This window comes from Kogia breviceps, chromosome 1 (genome assembly GCF_026419965.1).
Source record: "Kogia breviceps isolate mKogBre1 chromosome 1, mKogBre1 haplotype 1, whole genome shotgun sequence".
Lineage (NCBI taxonomy): Eukaryota > Metazoa > Chordata > Mammalia > Artiodactyla > Physeteridae > Kogia > Kogia breviceps.
In genome coordinates, this window is record NC_081310.1 from 165818822 (window position 1) to 165838842 (window position 20021).

Consider the following 20021-nt stretch of genomic DNA (forward strand, 5'->3'; position numbering starts at 1 on the left):
GTATCAAAGACCCTCCAGAATCTGGGCCTACGTGTTCCTCCAAGGTTGCTCTCCCATTAGTCTCTCCTCTGGCCAGGAAATGATCATAATTCCTGGCACTGACCCCTCACTTTCCTCTCTTTTTATAAATTTATTTATTTATTTTTGCCTGTGTTGGGTCTTTGTTGCTGCACGCAGGATTTCTCTAGTTGCAGCGAGTGGGGGTTACTCTTCATTGCAGTGCGTGGATTTCTCATTGGGTGGCATCTCTTCTTGTGGAGCACAGGCTCTAGGCACGCGGGTTTCAGTAGTTGTGGCTCATGAGCTCTAGAGCGCAGGCTCAGTAGTTGGGGCTCATAGACTTTGTGGCTCTGTGGCACGTGGGATCTTCCCCGACCAGGGCTCGAACCCGTGTCCCCTGCATTGGCAGGCGGATTCTTAACCACTGCACCACCAGGGAAGCCCTCACTTTCCTCTCTTTGAGCCCTGTAAGGTCTCATATCTCCACAAGTCTTTCAAAGCTCAGCTCAAGAGCCATCAGCACTGCCATAAATGCCCCTTCTAATTCTGAGCTCCTAAAATCCTTAGGGCCTACTCTTCTTGTAGTACTTATCCCTTGCACAGTATTGCAGTTGGCTCATGCATGATTTCTCTCCTTCTCCTTTTAAGACTTACGGAAGGAAGTCAGAGCCAAAAACTTAATCCTCACTAGAGTCCACCTATGTAACAGGTGGTCAGTAAATATTTTTTAAGCGCGTGGATAAATTTAAGAAAAATGTACCCCCTAGCCCCTTTATGTCCCGCACGAACAGGGCATTCTCTAAAGTATTCGCTAGAAAATAGCACCTCCTTTGCATCCTACCCACCTCACCAGTCAGAATATTCCTCGACCAGCTAGCTGGGTGGAGGATGGGCTGGCACGCATTTGTACGGTTTTCTACCTCCAGCCCTCGGAGCTGCGGCTGGCAGAGGATAGTAGAGATAGCTAGATGATGGAAGTCAAAGGGCACTGCTGTCCACCCGGTACGATAACACACGGTTACGAAGGAAGACACTCCCCAACCCCAGAACACAGCAACTCTCCCGCTGACCCTCTTACCTACACAGGAGGGTGGGGACTCTTCCTGACCGGCGTCTTGGCTGGCCAATACCTGATCCAGATCAAGCGAGTTAGCCAATGGCTGAGGGCCAGGGATAGAGCGGGGCGGGGCATGGTTGCTAGGGCAGAGCTAGCAGGGTGCTGCGAGAGGCCCTGAGAGAGACTCGGTGGTTGCTAAGGCGGGAGGTCAGAGAGCGCGGCTCAGGGATTGGGTAGCGTCGAGGGAGGTGGGTGGTGATTGGGCGGTGCCCAGGAGGCCCCCGGGTGAGGTGCGGGAACGTGAGCGAGAGTTCCGGCCGGAGGCCCGAGCTGAGGGCTGGCGCCTTCATCATGGCCTCGGCCCAGCTGGACTACACCATCGAGATCCCGGATCAGCCCTGTCGGAGCCAGGGTATGGAACAAGGGTTGGGTCCAGTCGTGGGGAGGTGACCTAAGGAGTCTGTGGGTCTCAAGCGAAGCTGTGGCCCCGCCCCTCTTGCGGCCCTGTCCTCTCGCGGCCCACCCCCTCACGGGGGGGGGGTCCCCCTCACCGCAGGTCCTAGACTTGGTCGGGTCCAGAGAGCCCCGCCCCCTAGTAAGCCCCTCCCCCAGAGTGCTCTTGGTGTCCGAGCCCCGCCCCTTCCCGGCCTCTACCCGACCCCTAACCCTGCAGGTTGGGGCCCTTCTTTCTCTTTAGTCGGAGTTTCCAGGCCCGTACCTTCGCTTCTCTCCTGGTAGCTGAAGGCCCTCCTGATTCCTTTGTTTGGGGTCGGTCTTCCCACTGCTAGCCTTTCTTCGGCAGTTGTGGTTAGGGGTCCCACCCATTATATTTCATACACTATTTTCCTCGGGGTCCATGCAAAAGCCCAGGACACAGAACCTTCATCCCTCCCTCCTCTGCACTCTCCTTGGCAGTGGTTACAGAGCCGTCTCTGCCATGAAATAGCAGTCTGCTCAAATCTTGACTCCTCCCTTTAGTAGCTGGATGACCCTTGGCAGGCTTCCAGCTCTGAACTTCGGTTTCCTCATATGCACAACTGGGGTACCAATAGTAACCTCCCTCCTAGGGTTGTTGGTTGCACAACTGAGATTATTTGTGTAAAGGACCCAGCATAATGCTTGGCACAGAGTGAGCTTAATGATTAGCTTTGTTTTCCTCTCTACAGTCATATCATTACAGAAAGATGTGTAGGAGGCTCCACAAAATTAGTAGCCTATGGAGCAGGTCTGGATCCCTGGCAGTGTGAGTCGGATTGGGGGCCCAGAGAATGGAAAGTTTGGCCTTGATTGGGAATCATGGTAGAGGAGCCTTGACATACATCCCAGCCTGAGCTGCATGTCTTGCCTGCGTTACTCCACATCATCTTCACACCTCCAGCTGCAGCTCAGCCTCTTCTATTGCTACCACAACCATCTTCCCAGTGCAAAGCTTTGATCTTATCACTGTTCTACATAAAACCCTTCAGTGGCTCCTTATTGCCCTCAGGATAAATAAAATCCAGATTCCTTAGCATGGTATTCAAAGTCCTCCATAATTTAGCAGACCCTGCTTACCTCTTTGATCACTGTGTCCTTCCACTGTTCAATTTGAGTTTTATGTTCTAGCAACCCCAAACTGCTTGTGATTCTCCACACACTTCTTGCTTCTCTGCCTGTGCTCCCTCCATTTCCTCTGTCTGGAATGCCCTTTCCCTCTGCTGCCCCACACTGACCCCTCGCTTGCCTAGTTCATCATTTAAGCCTTAGCTCAGATGTTACCTCTTTCAGGAGAGCCTTCCCACACCCCTCCCCATAGCATCTTGTGTTCCTTGGGTGGGGTCTAGGAGGGGAGTGCAACCCCTAGGCTCCCCCAGAACAGATGGCTCCAGACCAGCTGTATTTCCCTAGAGCCCTCTGTCGGCCGAGGGCTCTTAGGCTTATAGATGTAAAAATGCTTTTGAAAAGTTTTGGCCATCGGTGGGAGATAAAGCCAGTTAATAATATTGCCCTTGGAGAACCTTCAGCTACAAAGAGCTGGAGCTGCCTTCTTCATGGCTAGGAGGGCAGAAGTTCTCCATCCCACGTGGGCAACCTGGCGGTCTTGGTTTGCATTTCAGTTCTACCTCCTGCTGTTCTATGGCTTTGGCAAGTTATTGAAACTCTCTGAGCCTCAGATTCCCTATTGTGAGGGTTAACAGGGTAGTGACTGGATGTGTGTGCCTGACATGGAGCAGGTGCTCCGTTGGTATATTTCCTCCCCTTGTGGCTCCCATCCCTGTTGCAGGGGGCTGGGTCCTAGAATTGGAAGAAATCTCAGGGGGCCACTTTGTCCTGCATCCTTCTCCTGGCATGAGAGCATGCTGTTGCCACCAGACCCTTCCCTGATGAGATGCTTCCTCCCAAATACCCTGGCCTGTTGGAGGCAACTGGGATTGTTAGAAAGCACTTCCCTTTCTTGAGCCACAGTAGGCCTTCCTGTCATTTCTGCTTTCAGTTCAGCATTTGCTGTGACCTGGCCATGGGTTAGTGCTGGTGCCTCAGAAGTGACTCACACACAGGCTCCTTCAAGGAGCTGTGGTTCTGGGGAGAGCTGAGGGCTTAGAAGCAGGTGGTTTCACAAAGACATGGTAACTGCAGGGCTAGGAGGTCGTGGTGGTTGCAACACAGACCAAGGTAGTCTCACTTCCTCTCTTTTCAAGAGGACAGCTCATCTCTCTTCTCCAAGAGAAATACCTCCAGGGCCTTCAGTTGTTCCTCCTCTGGTGTGGTTCTAATAGCCTCCTCCTTCTGAATGCTCCTCTGCACTGGCTTTGGTTTCTCATTCCTTTCTCTCTCAAAGTGCATAGCCCAGAGCTGAACTCAAGGCTATATGGGCCTCAGAAGGAAGTGACAGCACTGTGATCCCTTGAATCTGTTTTCTTCCTGTCTGCAGAGAGCTCCCCTCCAGGCTGACAGGGCTTCACAATCTTTGGGGGTCCAGAGATTGTCTCTCTTTTGCAATTACTGTTTAATGGTGGAGAAGTGTGTAGGACAGTCATATTCGGTTTGTGGAATTGCTTTTCCCCCATAATTGAGCATCAGAGCCACAGAGCCCAGCACTGCTGTGAGTTGATAGAGAGGCGAGCAGCTTCTGCTGGCACATTAGTTAGCTAGAAGGCAGCTACAGATCTGGGGTCATTCAGAGCCCAGGGTCCTTCTGCTGGGATTCCCACCAGCAAGTATCCGTGGCTCTCTGGGCTGAATGAGGATCGTCTGCCTGGTCCTTTTTTTTTTTTTTTTTTTTTTGCGGTACGAGGGCCTCTCATTGTTGTGTTCTCTCCACTTGCGGAGCACAGGCTCCAGACGTGCAGGCTCAGCAGCCATGGCTCACGGGCCCAGCCGCTCCGCGGCACGTGGGATCTTCCGGGACTGGGGCACGAACCCGTGTGCCCTGCATTGGCAGGCGGACTCTCAACCACTGCGCCACCAGGGAAGCCCTTGCCCGGTCCTTTGCTGAAGCTGATCCCTTAACCTAGCATTTCCCCCCATCCCACCCACTCCTCTTTGACCAGTGATCCCCCTCCTAAGTGAGAATCGGGTAGTCTCATCTCATTTCCTTGGGGAAGGTTCTGTTCTCAGGGCTCCCACAGCAGGGATCCCTGTCGTGTTGTTGGAGGGTTTTGCTCAGTGTTGCCAGAGCCTGGCAAGGATGAAGTGCCTAATGAGCTGAAGGGAGTCGTTTGGCAGCACTTGGGCCCCGCCCAAGTTGCTCTGCCATCCCAGGCCGGGGCTGTGCTGCCCCTCCTCCCAGTCAGAGAATGGTCAGCCAAGTCCTGCCCTGGGGCCCCTCTGTGGCTCACTGGCAGGCCAGCAGGCCTTCTTAAAGGCACCCTGTTGCTTTCATGTTCAGTAAACATTTTTTTGGAAATAATTGATTCACAGAATTAATGAGGCTGGGACAAGGGGCTTACTCTTAGAGTACAAAGAAAGCCTTCCGGGGGGGTGGGGCTTACAGAGAAGGGAAGTGATAGGTTTATTGTAGGCCCAGGCTTAATTGTCAATCTGCTCCTCTGCTGAGCGCCTGCCGGGGTCAGAGACATGTAGACCTTGTCTTGACCCCCAGGAGGTTTTCCCTGGCACCGGGGAAACAGTCTGGGGTAGACCACAGTCCAGACCACCATGGTGGGCCCCAGGGGTCGGCTGCCTTCCTGGAGTAGAGTGGCCCAAGCTGGACCTGGAGCTGCGGGAGGGCTGACAGGTAGATGGGGAGCAGCAGGAAGTGCAGAACTAGGGGCGCTGAGGGGACTGAGAGTGGCCCAAGAGAGCAGGGCCCTGGCGGCAGGCCGCCGGGTGCTTTCAGGAGCCGGAGAGAAAATCTCGAGAACTGTCATACCAGAGAGGCCTCAAAGGCCCGCGTGCAGGGTTGGGACTGGACCCTCTTCTTGTCTGTGGGGACCCCGTAGGTGCTTTTCTTTTTTAAACAGGGGAGTTGTGTTTATTTTTAAAATCACGGTATATTTTCTTTCATGCATTAATAAAAACCCTTCCTAATTTGTCTGCTTTATACCAGGTACCGTGCTAGGCCCTGGATCTGAGCTCTATACCTGAAGGACCCTTTGCTGGCCTCCTTTGCCTGAGGTCTCTGTGGTTTCTGTTGCACTTAACATTGTTGACCATGCCTGGCTCACATGCCAGGCCTGCCAGGAACCCCTCTTAGGATTTTATTACTTCTCACGACCACCTTGTGAAGTAGGGTGTACTCTTATCCTGTCTTACAGATGAGGAACAGAAGCTCAGGGGAGTTGAAGTATCTTGCTCCAAGTTATCCCAGAGTCCAACTTGGGAGCCTCACTCCAAAGCCTGTGCATGTAGATTTCAGTTGCCATCAGGAAGTGCTTCCTGAATACAGTTCCATTTCTAGGAAACAATTAAGGACATGCAGGAAGAAAGAGGTATCCATTAAAGTATTTTTATAACAGCAAAAGATTGGAAACAACATCATGTCCAATAATGGGAGCTTGGTCACCATAAATTATGAAATATTCTATAGCTGCTCTGCAGCCACTAAAAAGAATGGTGTAGAGATATATAAACCGGCAGGGAGAGATGTTCACAATATATTGCTAAATTGAAGAAAGCAGATTACAAAAGCAGTATGGTTCCAATTTTATGAGATATTCATTTTCTGCTTTTTCTATAGTGAGCATGCATTCCTCATGAAGTAATAATAACTTCAATTCATTGAACTCTTTCTTTGTGCCAGGGTAACATGCTAAGCCCTCAGTAGTCACTATCTTATTCAGTCCTATGTATTATTATCCCCATTTCACAGATAAGGAAATTGAAGCTTAGAGAACTAGCTCAAGGTCTGTTTCATAGTTATTGGTGGCAGAACCAGAAATTTGAACCCAGGTATGGTTTTATACAGTATGCACTCCTAGATACCATGCTACTCTCCTATGCTGTTACTCCAAAAAAAAAAAAAAAAAATTTAAATGAAGTAATTTGGTTTAAATATAGGAACTGTGAGACTCTAGAAAGTATTTCTTGGGAGTAGAGGAAATTGAGGATCCTTTTATTCCTTGTATTTTAAGAAGAAAACATAGGAGAAGAAAAACATAGCAGCAGAAAAGCACATATTGTTCCACAGATTCTTATGCCTGGTCAGCCCTTTCCTTTGTCTTTCCCATATGCCCCTGGGATATACACAATCCAATTTATGCCTTAGTTTTATGACTTGAACTGTTCCACAATATTGTATGTATCTGTAATTCTTGTATTATTGGTGTCAGTGTTGTTTGTTGAGAAAAGTCCGGAGGACAGAGAGCCCGTAGGATTAAATTGTTTTGTGGGGTACTCAAGAAGTGCCAGGGTTGAAAAGAATACTTCTGCCTCGCCAAGGGGCTTCTGGATATCCGTGATCTCTTTGACTTCTCAAGTGCTGTTGACTTGGCAGTACACCTCCCCCCACCCTTTTAAAAAAATAATATTTTAACTCTCATTGCAAAAGTGATACATATGGATTTTAGAAAGTGAATAGAAAAAAATATCATGAAAAAGAAATTGCCTCTGATCCCCAAAATAATTGCTATTAATATTTGATGTATTTTTTCTATGCATAAGTATGTGTAGGTATGTGTTTATGTAAGTATATAGGTATTCTGTTGTACATACTTTGCAACTTGCTTTTTCTCTTAATGTGTTACTGTTAATTCTTAAAATAATAACATTATTGAGATACAATTCACGTACCATAAAATTCACCCTTTTAAAATGTGCAATTCATTGGTTTTTAGTATATTTACAAAATTGTGCAACTGTCACCACTATCTAATTTCAGAGCATTTTCATCACCTCCAAAAGAAGCCCTGAACCATTAGCAGTCTCTCCCCATTTCCCCCTTCCTCCAGCTCCTGGCAGCCACTAATCTACTTTCTACTGTGTGGATTTGCCTATTCTGGACATTTCATATAAATGGAATCATGCAATATATGGTCTTTGTGTCTGACTCCTTTAACTTGGCATATGTTTTCAAGGTTCATCCATGTTGTAGCAGTGCTTCATTCCTTTTTATGACCAAATAATATTCCATTGAATGGATATACACATTTTATGCATCCATTTACAGGTGATAGGCATTTGGATTGTTTCTATTTTTTGGCTATCGTGAATAATGCTGCAGTGAACATTCGTGTACAGGTTTTTGTGTGGACATATGTTTTCAGTTCTCTTGGGTATATTCCTAGGAGTGGAAGTGCTGGGTCATATGGAAACTCAATGTTTAATTTTTTTTGAGGAACTGCCAAACTGCTTTCTAAAGTAGATGCACCTTTTTGCATTCTCACCAGCAGTGTATGAGGGTTCTGAATGCTCCATATCCTCATCAACACTTCGTATTATGTGACTTTTTATTATAGCCATCCTAGTGGGTATAATGTGCTGTCTTGTGGTTTTGATTTTCATTTCCCTAATGACTGTGATGTTGAACACCTTTTCATGTTCTTATTGGTCATTTGTACATCTTATTTGGAGAAATGTCTTCAAATCCTTTGCCCATTTTAAAGTTGGGTTGTCTTTTTATTTTTGAATTGTGAGAGTTTTTTATGTATCCTGGATACAAACCCCTTATCAGATATATGATTTGCAAAAATTATCTCCCATACCGTGGGTTTCTTCATTAGAAAAAAAAATTATTTATTTATTTTGGCTGCATTGGGTCTTTGTTGCTGCACGTGGGCTTTCTCTAGTTGTGGTGAGTGGAGGCTACTCTTCATTGGGGTGCACGGGCTTCTCATTGCGGTGGCTTCTCTTGTTGTAGAGCATGGGCTCTAGGTGCGTGGGCTTCAGTAGTTGTGGCATGCGGGCTCTAGAGAGCAGGCTTAGTAATCGTGGCACACGGGCTTAGTTGCTCTGCGGCACGTGGGATCTTCCCATACCAGGGCTCAAACCTGTGTCCCCTGCATTGGCAGGTGGATTCTTAATCACTGCGCTACCAGGGAAGTCTGGTTTCTTCACTTTTGGATGGTGTCCTTTGATGTTCAAAAGTTCAATTCTGATGAAGTCTATTTTTTCTTTTATTCCTTGTACTTTTAGTCCTAAGAAACCATTCCCTAATCCAAGGTCACAAAGATTTACTCTTACATTTTCTTCTAAGAGTTTTATAGTTTTAGCTCTTAACATTTATGTCTATGATCTGCTTAATGTATTACAGACTATTTCCATATGATTAAACATTTTTCTTTCATAGAAGTAGAATTACTAAGTCAAAGAGTACATGTTTTTTGAGGCTTTTATTAATACATGTTCCAAAATTGTTGTGATTCTCTTCTCCCTATCATTTCCTTCCCCCTGCTCTGGTTCAGGCATTTGCCAACTCTTGCCTTGCGTGTTACAGTAGTAACACGACCTGTTCTTAACAGGCCCTTTCAGTGCAGTGGATAAGCACAGTGGCATGGTGATGGTGGTGCTGTGACAATACAGAGGAGGGGCATCTAACCCAGTCTAGTGATGAAGGGGCTGGGGAGGGCATCAAGGGGGGCTTCTTGGATGTCAACAGTGAGCTGACTCAGCAGGTGGCATGGGCATTAGCAAAGCATAACATGGAGCATCAGCCTCGAGGGCTGGGGAGTGAGGAACATGTGCAAGGTTCTGGAGGCAGGGGGTAGTGTGGCATGGTGGTCCAGAGATGGATGCTGGCTGTGCCACTTCCTGGCTGTGTGTTTTTTTGGGAAAAAAACTTACCCTCTCTGTGTTTTAGTTTTCTTATCTGTAAAATGGGGATAGCAATAGTAGCTAACTCCTAGGGTGGTCGAGGGACCAAATGAGGCAGCGTATGTTGAGGTTCTGAGTGCGATGGCCAGTCCCTGAGGAGGAGCAGGTGGAAGAGGTTGGTGTTGGATCTGTTGATATACAGAGGCAGCCATGTGTACGGGTTTGGAGCTGAGTGGAAAGAGATTTGGTTAAGACTTGTTTTTTTTTTTTTTACCCGGGGGCCTCCTGGGGTAGTGGTGATGAGCTGGTCTCTGAGTCAGACCACCTGGGTTTGGATTCCAGCTTCACTGCTTATTAATTGTGTAACCTTGAACAATTATTTACTATCTCTGTGGCTTAGTTTTTAATCAGTAAAATGAGAATAATAACAGTACCTTGTTCATACGATTGTTGTGAGGATTAAATGAGTTGATATATAAAGTGCTTTGAATAGTGCCTGGCACAATTCTCTTTTTGCTGTTATTGTTATTGTTTTTCTTGGTGATGGGAAAGAGGAGGAGGTAGGAGCTAAAGGAGATGTGGAATTCAGAGAGGTTTGTGATGGTTTAGGACCGAGGTGGGTTTGATTGCCTGTGCAGGGCTGTGGTAAGTCCTGGTGTAGAAATGGGAGACAGAGCCAGTGCCCGAGTCTTCAGTGCCCGAGGCGCAGTGCAGAGGCCAGGAGATGTCAGCAGTGGAAATGGGTGAGGGGGATGACCAGTGGATGACAAATGGAAGGAGCATAAAAGGAGCAGGGGCTTTTACAGAGAATGGAGGAGTCATGGGCCGGATAAGGCAATAAATAACAATAGCCATAGCTGTTACTTTTATTACTCTGGAAAGGGCAATGGGTAACAAGAAGAATGCCAGCTCTTTCTCCTTGGATCTATCCTTCAGTTTGCAGCCACGTGTTCATTCATTCAGCGTGTTTCTGCTGAGTGCCTAGACGGGCCAGCTACAGTGCTGGGCACCGGGAATGTGGCGCTGAATGCAACAAACCCGGTTTCTGCCCTCACAGAGCCTACTGGCTGAGGGGAGACAGACATTACACGAGTAATTGTGCGAGTCATCAGTCAATACAGACTGGATCATGCCACTCCCCCAGTTCCAGAATCTTCATTCGCTCTCCACTGCTCCGGATAAAATCCTGGCTCCTAAGCATGGCTTGGGGGCCTTGCAGGACGGGGCCCCAGTCCCACTCTTGGCAGCTCTCCTGCCCACTGCTGCTCCCTCTTCGAGGCTTCTAGCCCCCTAGGACTGCTTGCTGTGCCCCAGAGCAACTGTAACATCTCCATCGTCCCCTACCCCTGCACATGCCCTTTCTCCACCTGGCATGTTCCTATGGTCCGTCAAGGCCAGCACAGCAAGCGTGTCTTCCTGTGGGAGGCCCTTCACGATCACTCTCTCAGCCATGTTCCCGGAGCATCCTGGACTTTTCTGGTTCATGGTGCTCCATGTCTAGAATCAGAATGGGCAGCGTGGCTCCCGTGGGAGGAGGTCATGACAAAGGCTCTGAGTTAGGAATGGGCATGGAGTGGGGGCCCTGGGAAGAGACTGTGTCTGGGGAGTGGGAGATGCCTGTGGGTAGGAGGAGCACCTTGGGGCTCATGGGGGCGGCCTCAAATGCCTGGCTGGAGTAGGAGGACAAATTCCCTCCTTTTAGGAATATTATGGAAAGCTTGGGCTCTGGGAAGAGGCAGTGTGTCCAGGGTGTCCGTATTCTGAGTTTCTTCGTGGAGACGTGTGTCTGGTGAAGAGTCGTTTCTGCCTGAGCTGGTGAAGGCAAGGGTGCCGGCAAAACCTGCAGTGGAGCAAAGTGGAGTTATAGAGCCCAGCTGTGGGGTGAGGGGCAGCTCAGAGGCCCGGCAGAAGTGTCTGAACCTTCCCGGACTGGGAATGCCCCACCACTGCTGGTAAGGGCGGCCACCAGGGGATGTGACCGCCCCTGGCTGCCTTCTCTCTTTTTGAGATAAACCCCCAAACCCTTTGCTGGTGTCTTGGTGGTGGTACCTGGAGGGGAGCCCCATAGGCTGGGGGAGGGGAGCCCATACTCAGACAGCTGCACAGAGGTTAGGGACCCTCCCTGGAGCAAGTCTCAGAAATCCAGCTGCTGGACCTCAGAGGGTCAAAGGCAGATCCAAACTGTAGCTGTTGATTATCACGCATGAGGCTGCTGCAGCCTGAGCTTTATGGGTAGTCATTGCCAGTAAGGTTGGGCCGGGGCCCCAGTGAGGCCCAGATAGAGCCTCTCCACCAGAAAGGCCAGTGCAGGCGAAGAGCTGCCCTGGCCAAGGACAGGAGGCCACTAGGCCAAGAAAGGTGGTGAGAATATTTAGAGTGACCTGGTTAGAGCTATGGGGCCATCTCTCTTATCAGAGGCTGAAGCCAGTGTCAGGGGAGCCTGGGACGGCTGGCAGGGGTCAGCGAGGGACTGAGGTGCTGGGAGCTCCTGATCCAGGCTGAGATGCAACTCAGTCTGGCATCCCCATGGGTGCAAGCAGTTAATCTCCAAAGGCCAGGTTGCCACTGCAGGAGAGCAGGAACACTGAACTTTTCAATCACATTAATTTCCACAGGAAATTGTTGTCTTCCTTTTGTCCAAAGGTTAGTGATTTATATTTACCATCCTCTTAACTAGCCTTGAAATTTACTGTTGCCAGGTCACCACCAGCATCCATAAATCTTAGGGTGGCAGCTGAGCATAGCCAAGTGGCTTGATCCTTGGAAGGGTACACCCGGGTCCTTTCAGAAGGGCAGATAACTAGCAACAGACAGTCCGTGCACAAAGTCGCCCCAAGGTGGGTGGGTACTCACTTGGCAGGGGAAATGAGATGAGGTCTGACCGACAAGGTTGCAGGAAAGCCTTCAGAAGCAGCCATGGAGGAGGCAGGTGGCTTGTGCCTTGGCACGTCACCGAAGAAGATGAGCTTCTAGTTGTGGACGGGGCTGGTGGCACAGAAGGTCTCAAGTGACTTAGCTAGGATGGGGAGCAGGGACCAGATTCCCAGCTCTATACTTCCTGTGTGACCTTAGGCAAGTAACTTAACCACTCTGTGCCTCAGTTTCCTCATCTGTAATAATATTACTCGTATTGTTGTTGTGAGGGTTAAACCTCAGTAAATACTGGCTGTTATTCTTCTCTGTCAGGTTTGGTAGTGGCTGCCAGAGTCTGTCTGCTTCACTTCCCTGCTTATACTGGCCTATCCATTTCTTCTTTTTTTTAAAAAAAATAATTATTTTATTTATTTATTTTTGGCTGCGCTGGGTCTTCGTTGCTGTGCGCGGGCTTTCTCTAGTTGCGGCGAATGGGGGCTACTCTGTGGCGGTGCGCGGGCTTCTCATTCAGGTGGCTTCTCTTGTTGCGGAGCACGGGCTCTAGGCATGCGGGCTTCAGTAGTTGTGGCACGCGGGCTCTAGAGTGTAGGCTCAGTAGTTGTGGCGCACGGGCTTAGTTGCTCCGTGGCATGTGGGATCTTCCCGGATCAGGGCTCAAACCCGTGTTCCCTGCATTGGCAGGCGGATTCTTAACCACTGCGCCACCAGGGAAGTCCCCCATTTCTCCTTTTAAAGCCCTCTTCTTCCATCTGCTCATGGAATTAGGACAGCAACTGGCAAACTTTTTCTGTAAAGGGAGGTATCTTAGGCTTTGTGAACTGCGTGGTCTCTGTTGCAGCTACTCAACTCTGCTGTTTAGCTTGAAAGCAGCCGTAGACATTATGTACATGAATGAGCTGGGCTGTGTTTCAATAAAACTTTATTTGTGGACACTGAAATTTAAATTTCATATGATTTTCACATCACAAAATCTTCTTTTGATTTTTTAAAAAACCATTTTTAAATGTAAAAAACATTTTTAGTTTTAGTTCGAAGGTCATATGAAAACAGATCATGGGTCGAATTTGGCCCATGGCTTATAGTTTGCAGATCCTTGGATTAGAAGGTGAAATTGTATGGCAGAAGTATTTATTCACTTTTCTCACCTGGGCTATGTCTTTGAGTCACTAAAGAAAGGGGCCCTCAGGTGGGTTTTTCCAGTTACCCTGCAGTGCCTCCTGAGAAGCCTAAAAGCCAGTTGAAGTGAAGGACAGAGGAAGGAACCCCCTGGGAACCTGAGCCACAGGGACCGGCAGGATGCCTGGGCCTGGCACCTGGCGCTCCCCTGCCAGCAGCCCTGGCTCTGGATTGGCCAGTCACCCCCACGCCGAACCCTAACTCCAGGGATGACAGTCTCACCCTGCTTGTGTTTCAGAGAACAGCCCCAACCCAGGCGGGAAGGAGGCAGGGACTCGACAGCCTTTGGTGATTCTCTTGGGCTGGGGTGGCTGCACCGACAAGAACCTGGCCAAATACAGCGCCATCTACCACAAAAGGGTGAGTACTGCAGGTGTGAGGACGCCCAGTGAGCTGGGGCCGCTCTGCGGGGCTCTCCCAGCTTTGGCTGCCCTCATCTCCGGGCTGCAGTGGAGGCTGACCACCAGTCAGCCCAGGCAGGCCTGGGAATGGCACCAAGAATAGCCTGTGAGGAAGACGCTGGGCCCATGGGGACTTGGGCAGGATTATCCACCCTTTGCAGCCAGCTCTGTGGCCTGGTCTGTCCCCTTCAGCCCCCTGACCTGCTCCCCCTTCCTTCCTCCCCAAGCCCCACAGTGGACAGCCCATCCCAGATGTGCTCCCAGCTGTGGAGTCAGCCCAGACCTCAAGTCTCTGTTGGCTAGTGCTGCCTCTCTGGGCAGCGGGAACCTGGGCCGGGTATGCTGGGCATAGTCTGGACTCCTGGGGCTTTCTCCTTTTCTGACCAGGTGAGTTTCTGTCTTAGGGCTGACCATGGCGCCTTCACATTTCCAGAGTAGAAGGGCCTCTTGGAAGAGAGATTCAGGACTGAGGTTTCCTTGCTTCATCTCAGGATGCACCAAGAGTTGTATGTAGAGGCTGTGGTTATTGGAGAGAGCCTTGAGAGGGCCTGGTTATATCTGGGAAGTCCCTTTCACAGCTTTGGCCGCTGGCCTGACCCTGCCCTCCTCAGCCAAGACCTCCCAAAGCAGGGAGGCATCAGTACAGACCCCCAGCCACCAGTTGGAAGCCCTGCACTGAGGAGGAATGGCAGTCACCTGGGAGAAGGGCCAGCTGGGGCCCCCTCCTCTCAGCCTCCCTCCACTGACCCACGTCTGTGCTGTGCCCCAGGTGTGTGGTGGCCCTGGAATGGGAGAGGAGTTGGAGGAAAGATGTACTTCTGAGCTTGAGGCCTCCCCTCAATCAACAAGTCTGGTCCTCTGGCATTGCCTTATTCCTTAAGTAGTTTCAGCTGCTTCTGGATTCTACTTACTGGGCGAGGCTAGTTTGTCTGTCTTCTCCATTAGACTAAGATCCTTGAGGGCAGGCAGAGGACTAGGAATAGGTGAGTGTGGCCAGAACAAGAGGACAAAAGAAAGGGCAAGTGTGAAGAGATGAGGCTGGGAGGGTCCTCAGGGGACTTAAACAGGGGTGTGATGTTAGACTTGTGCTTCTGAGAGTCCCTCACTGCCGAGTGGGGAAAGGATTGTGGGGGCCAGGACCAAAGGCTGGGAAGTGAGTTTGTTGAGGTGGCCAAGACCTTGGGGCTGGTGGTGCTGGTGGAGGGCAGTTGATGGATCAAGGAGCTTGTTGGGAGGTAGAGTGGTCATTGGATGAGAGATTGTGTGTGGGCACAGGGATAGGGAGGGGTCTGGGCAATGCCAGGTTTCCGGCTGCAGCAGATCCTGGGTTCTTTGAAACAAGGAGCACTAGAAGAGAAGCCGTGGGCTCTGGGGTGGATGAGATTTCCCCCAGGGAGTGTGTAGAGGGCAAGGAGAAGAGGCCCAGTACAGAACCCAAGCTTAAAGGAGCAGAAGACAAAGAGGGTCCCACGTGGAAAGGAGGAGTGGCTACAGATGGACAAGAAAACTCAGGGGAATGTGATGGAATCCACAGGAAGAGAGTCTTAGGGAAATGGACCAGTGTCGAGGGAGAGAGGAAAGATGTTCTTGGGGCAGACGGCATGGGAGGAAGTGATGGAGTGGAGGGAGGAAGTGATCCCAGGGAAGGCAGAGGGGTTGAGGTGGCAGCGCTCGTTGGCAGGGGTTGTCTGGGAAAGGAGTGGGTGCCTTTACCCCCTGGTCAGGAGGATAAGATGGGGGTAGAGAAAATTTTCCAACCTCAAACTCCTGATACTTTATTATTTAAAAGAATATAAAAACGTCATAGTCTGTCCCTTAGAGATCACCTCTATTTAGACTTAGTATATATCCTTTCAGCCTTTTTTCTGTTTGTGCATCTTTTCTTTACCTAAATAAGATCTCTTGAATACACTATTTTATATCCTGCTTTTTTTCGGGCCATGATCTCCACCATCCCATGTTAATACATTTTAATCTCATTGAGTTTCCAGCCCATATTCAGATTCTCTGATAGTCGCCAAAGTGTCCTTTACAGCTGATTTTCCCAAACCAGGGTCCAATCCAGGATCACCCATTGCATCTAGTATTTCGTTCCTTAAGTCTCTTATAAGTCTAGGACAGTCCATTTTTTCCTGTTTCTGTCTTATTGAAGAGCCAGGGCTACCAGAGAGTGTTTCTAAGAGCTCGTAATCCCAAATGCTGCCGGAAGGAAAGTACGGTGGGGACTGAAAGGTGTCATGGGATTTAGCCATTCGGGAGAACGTGGGCGACCATAGTAAGAGCAGTGCAGCTGTCAGAGTGGAGTCATTGGGAGGGGACCAGGTGGAGAGGGTGGGTGTCAAAGTTTGGGAAGGTGAAGAGAGGGTGGGACAGAGTTAGAGGGGAACATGGTGGGAAGGCAGAGGCTTTAATTTTTTTTTTTAATGAGATCGTTTTGAGTAGGAATCTGGAACGAGGAAGAGACTGAAAATACAGGAGAGTGAGGTGAGGGCAGATGGATCAGGCTGGGACCGAGCGTGTGTGGAGATGGAGAGATGGTTGGCTTCAGGGGAGAGAGAAGAGACTGGGATCAGACAGCCAGTGAGAGCCCCGTCCTTTGGTGCAGGGGGGTTCTAGGAGCATCTGACTCGGGAGGTGGCCCCAGAGATGGAAACCTTAGAGCGAGGCCCAGGGAAGCTTGGTGTATGTGCCCTTCCTTCACAAGGGGTGTTGGGCGTTCACAAGGCAAGCTCTGTGCATGCACTCACGGGTGACGTGGAGGTGGAGGGCACATGTGCCCTCAGAGATGGTGAGTTCCCAGGACTTGCTGCTGAGTTTATGCCTGTATCAACAGGTAGTTCTGCATGGGAATGCTTCTGGGGAGAAGCATGTGTGGGCATGTGCACACGCACGTGTGTGGGCTCCTGAAGGTAGTACCTACAGTGGTGTGTGCGCTGTGGGTGTGCGTTGGTGGCTGTGCTTTTTTGTGCACTTCACAGGTGGTGCAGTGGGTGCCATGGGTGTCTGCATCTGTGGGGTGTGAGGCAGACAAGGCTGTGTTTAGTCCCAAGGGTCGTGTGTGTGTGGTGGTGGTGTGGAGTATGTTTGCATTCGTGGGCGATGCTGTGTGTAAGTTGAGGGTGGGTGGAAAGGACCCTCTGGGGAGTTGGAGCAGAGCTCTTTGTGAAGTTTTCCAGATCTACGGGGCCAGGTAGCATCCGTGACCCCCGCTGCAGAATCTTGGGAGGGGTGCTTAGGTACGCTAGGGTCTTGGTGAGAGCAGAGAGAGCCAGGAGGAGTTGGGGCACATGGGATCACAGTCACATGTGATCCCACATCACAGTGGGAGGGGACAAGGTCGGGAGGCTGATGGCAGGGTTACCTCAGCTGACCATCTCTCTCTGGCTCTGGGTCATTCAAGTACTGCGCGCATATAATTTTCTCCTTGCTATGACTCCTACCACCACTAATGACTGCTGTTCTTAGCTGAGGACTTTGTGCCAAGTGCTGTTTTGGGCACTCGAGATACGTTTTTTTGTTTCATTTTCACCACAATCCCATGAGATGGATGTTATCCCAACTTACAGATGGGAATGCAGGCTCAGAAAGATGAAGTAAATTGCTGTTCATCCATACTATTAATAAGTGCTGGTCCCAGGAATTGAGCCCAGAACTGTCGGACCCCAGAGCCTGCCTAACTCAGGTTCCCCCGACAAAGGGCCCTTTGTCTCTGGCACATGTTAATGAGAGAGGATTAGGACTCAGGGTGGCTTTGGCTGCCTGTTCTAACTGGCCTAGAAGGGGATCTGTGTGGAGACCTTGAGGTGTACTTGACCCAGGCATTGAGGGGTACAGAGGCCTAGAGAGAGTTTAGCTAAGATTTTAGAATTTGAGGAACAACGGAGTTTACTGTATTTGGAATTTCAGGGAGAGTGAGGAGTGATCCCAGGCCTTGGAACCAGACATTTGGGAGTATGGCCTCTGTTCTCAGAAGGTGGCAGTGGCCAGAGACTGACGCCATGTGGGCCTGGCTCACGGGTGGCCTCTGGTGGTCGAGGCTGGGTCTGCAGGCTGTCTCGCGTGTTGGGTCTTGTGGGGATACCTGTTTCTTCCTGGGAAGTCGGGACAGGCAAGAGCAGAGTCGCTGCAGCAGGGTGTTAGCCAAGCAGTGAGGCCTTAAATGTGCCCGAGTTGAGCAGATGAGGGTGCAGGGTCAGGGGTGGGAGGGAGACAGGGAGCGGACCAGAGTGAGGAGGCTTCCTTCTGGTCAGCCCAGATGTTTCCAAAGTGAGCTCTGGGCTCCAGGCCTTGTATACCATCCCAGGCTGAGGGGGCTTGGCCAGCATGAAGCGCTTATTCCACAAATGGGCCTGGAGTGGACCTTCCTGCGTCTAGGAGAGGTGATCTGTTGCCCAGACAGCAGCAGGGCCTGGAGCACTGCCAGCTTATGGGCCTGTGGAAATTGGAGCTGCTGGACCCCTCTGACCTTAGCTGGTCCCCACCTCCCCACCCCATCCCCGAGGATGGACAGGGCCTCTCTCCTCTCCTCAGGGCTGCATCGTGATCCGATACACAGCCCCCTGGCACATGGTCTTCTTCTCCGAGTCCCTGGGCATCCCTTCACTTCGTGTCTTGGCCCAGAAGCTGCTTGAGCTGCTCTTTGATTACGAGGTTGAGAAGGAGCCCCTGCTCTTCCACGTTTTCAGCAATGCCGGCGTCATGCTGTACCGATACGTGCTGGAGCTCCTGCAGACCCACCGGCGCTTCTGCCACCTGCGTGTGGTGGGCACCATCTTTGACAGCGGTCCTGGCGATAGCAACCTGCTGGGGGCTCTGAGGGCGCTGGCAGCCATCCTGGAGCACCGGCCTGCCGCGCTGCGCCTGCTGCTCCTGATGGCTTTTGCCCTGGTGGCAGTCCTGTTCCACGTCCTGCTGGCGCCACTCACTTCCCTCTTCCACACCCACTTCTATGACAGGCTGCTCGACGCAGCCTCTCGCTGGCCCGAGCTCTACCTCTACTCCAGGGCCGACGAGGTGGTCCTGGCCAGGGACGTGGAGCGCATGGTGGAGGCACGCCTGGCGCACCGGGTCCTGGTGCACTCTGTGGACTTCGAGTCATCTGCACACGTCAGCCATCTCCGCGACCACCCTACTTACTACACGAGCCTCTGTGTCAACTTCATGCGCAGCTGCGTCCAGTGCTGAGGTCCTTGCCCTACCCACCTCACCTCTGCTCCAGAAATAAATGCCTGACACCTCCCCATAACCTACATCCATGGGTGGGGTCCTCTTCTGGTTCAACTTCCTGCAGCCCTCTGGGACTTTATGGTCCTCCAGGTAGAGAATTTCCATGGGCCTCTGTCCTGGGGACTGTGATGGTCTGCTTATCCCAGGATTCTAGGGGCAGGAGTGCCTGCGCAGGTCTCTGCGGAAGCCTAACAGTGGTTGTGTTTGGATAAGTGCAACAGTCAGGCTGCTGACTCCTGTGGCATTTAGGCTGTGAAGGGTTAATAAAGCTGGGGGTGGGGGGTAGGGATGAGGACGAGCCCCAGCATTGATCTCTGATTCCTTGAATAGAAGGTGAGCTTTGTAGGGAGGTGCCAGAGGGTAGGGGCAGGCTGGGGCAGGGGCTGTGATCTGTGCTCCCAGGTCCCAGAAGGGCAGAGCCCCACAGCATGGAGTGCCGTCCCTGTGGATCCCACTTGGCAGTTCACTCGGGCTTCTCATTGCCAGGGAGTCTGATGTGGAAGCCAAATGGGGAGCTGAGGATATACAGGTGGTAGGGCCTGTCCAGTTGTACCACACTTTGCCAGGGAGCCGCTAGATCCAGGAAAGTTGCAAGATGTGTGTGTGTGTGATGGGCAGACGGAGTGGGGAGCAGGAAGACAGCAGCGCCAGATGGGAGCTGGGACAAGCTGAGTCAGGAGCCCTAAAGACCAGAACCAGAACCACTGGCCTGAAAAAAACTCCTTCATCTCTTTGAGGGAAACCCACTTGGATCCTCTGTAGGCAGAAGCGGTGGCTTCAGCCTTAGAGTCCTGTATCATCTATCATTCTACAAGTCACTGCTGCACAATGCTGGCACATAGCTGGCATTTAATAAATATTTGTTGATTTAATGAGCTTACTGTGGTGATCGAGGGACTTGGGGGGCAGGGATGGGCTTTGAAAGTTTGACAGGCAGTGAAGGAGATAGTTGGAAAAGCTCTGGGTGGGAGCTGACCCCTGATGGTCTCAGGGCTGATGGACCCTCTGTCTCCAGAGCCAAGCTCTCCCTACATCGCCTCAGCTCTCTGGGACTCCCCCACTACTGTGGCAGCCAGTTCCTATGCCTGCATGGCTGCACTCCTAGCCATGGCCAACAG

General features: G+C 50.9%; 2 protein-coding genes across 2 annotated transcripts in view; one reads left to right on the plus strand and one right to left on the minus strand.

Moving 5' to 3' along the window:
- Positions 1-20021, minus strand: part of RPS8 (ribosomal protein S8) — a 396253-nt gene that overhangs the window by 292042 nt on the left and 84190 nt on the right. The gene's annotated exons all lie outside the window — the stretch shown is intronic.
- Positions 1173-19775, plus strand: TMEM53 (transmembrane protein 53). The gene is made up of 3 exons (XM_059083095.2): positions 1173-1469; positions 13515-13636; positions 18208-19775. Exons 1-3 carry the CDS (start codon positions 1409-1411, stop codon positions 18859-18861), a joined length of 837 nt encoding a protein of 278 aa, XP_058939078.1. The 5' UTR covers positions 1173-1408; the 3' UTR covers positions 18862-19775.

What these genes read in the sequence shown, in the direction of transcription:
- TMEM53 (XM_059083095.2), top strand. Translation starts at nt 1,409, where the DNA reads ATGGCCTCGGCCCAGCTGGACTACACCATCGAGATCCCGGATCAGCCC. An exon ending in TCAGCCCTGTCGGAGCCAGG is followed by an intron (nt 1,470 to 13,514) that starts GTATGGAACAAG and finishes CTTGTGTTTCAG; the next exon opens with AGAACAGCCCCAACCCAGGC. An exon ending in GCGCCATCTACCACAAAAGG is followed by an intron (nt 13,637 to 18,207) that starts GTGAGTACTGCA and finishes TCCTCTCCTCAG; the next exon opens with GGCTGCATCGTGATCCGATA.